This window comes from Trichechus manatus, unplaced genomic scaffold (genome assembly GCF_000243295.1).
Source record: "Trichechus manatus latirostris isolate Lorelei unplaced genomic scaffold, TriManLat1.0 scaffold00317, whole genome shotgun sequence".
Taxonomy (NCBI): Eukaryota; Metazoa; Chordata; class Mammalia; order Sirenia; family Trichechidae; genus Trichechus; species Trichechus manatus.
The window spans coordinates 628,497-629,918 of NW_004444253.1; the positions used below are offsets into that span (position 1 = coordinate 628,497).

At 61.5% G+C, this 1,422-nt stretch overlaps 1 protein-coding gene across 1 annotated transcript in view; it reads left to right on the forward strand.

Annotated features, from left to right (window-relative positions):
* Nucleotides 1–1,422, forward strand: part of LOC101352694 (patatin-like phospholipase domain-containing protein 7) — a 56,533-nt gene that overhangs the window by 5,611 nt on the left and 49,500 nt on the right. Inside the window, exons 5-7 of the mRNA XM_023725495.1 lie at nt 358–458; nt 585–731; nt 1,251–1,328. Coding sequence (XP_023581263.1) covers nt 358–458; nt 585–731; nt 1,251–1,328 — 326 coding nt within the window. The remainder of the gene's footprint in view (nt 1–357; nt 459–584; nt 732–1,250; nt 1,329–1,422) is intronic.

The following is a 1,422-nucleotide window of genomic DNA, read 5'->3' on the forward strand; positions in this document are numbered from 1 at the left end:
CCAGCTGCTACTTTTACAGCTCATGCACCTCATCTGTGCAGCCTTCACATGGGCCGGAGTGGCCTGGGCATCCGAGTTCTACCTTCAGAGGGGAAACGTGGGGCAGAGGAGGCAGCTGGTACACAGGTGGTGGTCGGGGGGCCTGGGCCAACGCTGGGGAGCCGACTCCAAAGCTCGCACCTTCCTCCGAATTCAGGCCCCTGGTCTGGACGTGCCGGCACACAGAAGCTGACTGGCCACGGTGAGGTGCGGTGGCAGCAGCGTGCCCTCAGCGACTCCGTGTGTCTGTCAGACCATCTGGCAGCTCTCGGCGCCTCGAGTGGGTGCAGGTGTCCTGAGCGTCCCCTCCCCTCCTAGGCAGCGCAGTGGGGGCCTACTTGGACCTGCAGGCGGCCTGTGACCGTGCCCGGGCATTCTCACAAGCGGATGAGCACGTTGGGAGCTCTGTGGCCGGCAAGGTGGATCCTGCTGCCCCCTCCTCAAGTGCGGGAGGCCACTGTCTACAGGGGGTCCTCGGCCAGCCCTCCCTGGGACCATGACCTCCCGATCTTTCTTTCTGATGCCGGTGTCTTGTTCTTCTCAAGTCCAAGAAAAGTGTGATGGTGTCTGAGACCCCATCTGCGGTCTTCCACTACTCAGAGAGCCACTCAGATGAGGCTGTGGCCAGCAGGAAGATGGACACCATCTTCAGAGCTGCCAAGAAGGACCTGCTTACGCTGATGAAGCTGGATGTGAGTGGGGCATGGGGGCAGGGCAGGTGGGGGGCAAGTAGGTCAGAGTGGTGGGAGAGTCGGGGGCTGGGCAGGGGCGGGGCGTCTTCTCATTTCATTTGCTTTCCTGTCTCCTGGATTCCCTCTGTGCAGTGCTGGTATGGCCTCTGCCCACGTTCGGGCTGTCTTTTCCTTGGTGACCCCGGGACTGTGTTTTCTGGGCAGGAGGCCCCATGCTAGGCCTTGCCCCTTGGCCTTCTCAGGGCATGGTGGGCAGAGGCGCCTAATCAAAGTGCAGTGAGACTTACCCGTCTTCCTTCATGGCAAGTGCTTCTTGCATGGGAACAAGAATGTTCTCGCCAGGTCTGGGCCGCGTCTGTGCTCTCTGTCACGCCCACTGCTCTCCGCCAGCTCCATGTGGCTGGCGACCTCGCGGCTCCCTGCCTCTGCAGCCCGGCCGTCACCTGTGTGCCTCCACTTGCGCGTGTTCCTGTTGCCCTCGGCTTGCTGTTTGCTGATGTTGCGCTTCTGTTTCTTCAGGATCCCTCCCTGTTGGACGGCCGGGTGACGCTTCTCCACGTACCAGCAGGCACTGTAGTGTCGAGACAGGGGGACCAGGTGAGCCTGTGGCTGGGGACAGGTGAAAAATCACTTCGTTTTTCATAAGTGAACCTGAGACCCCAGCTCTGCTGGCCACAGCCTCAGCTCCCAG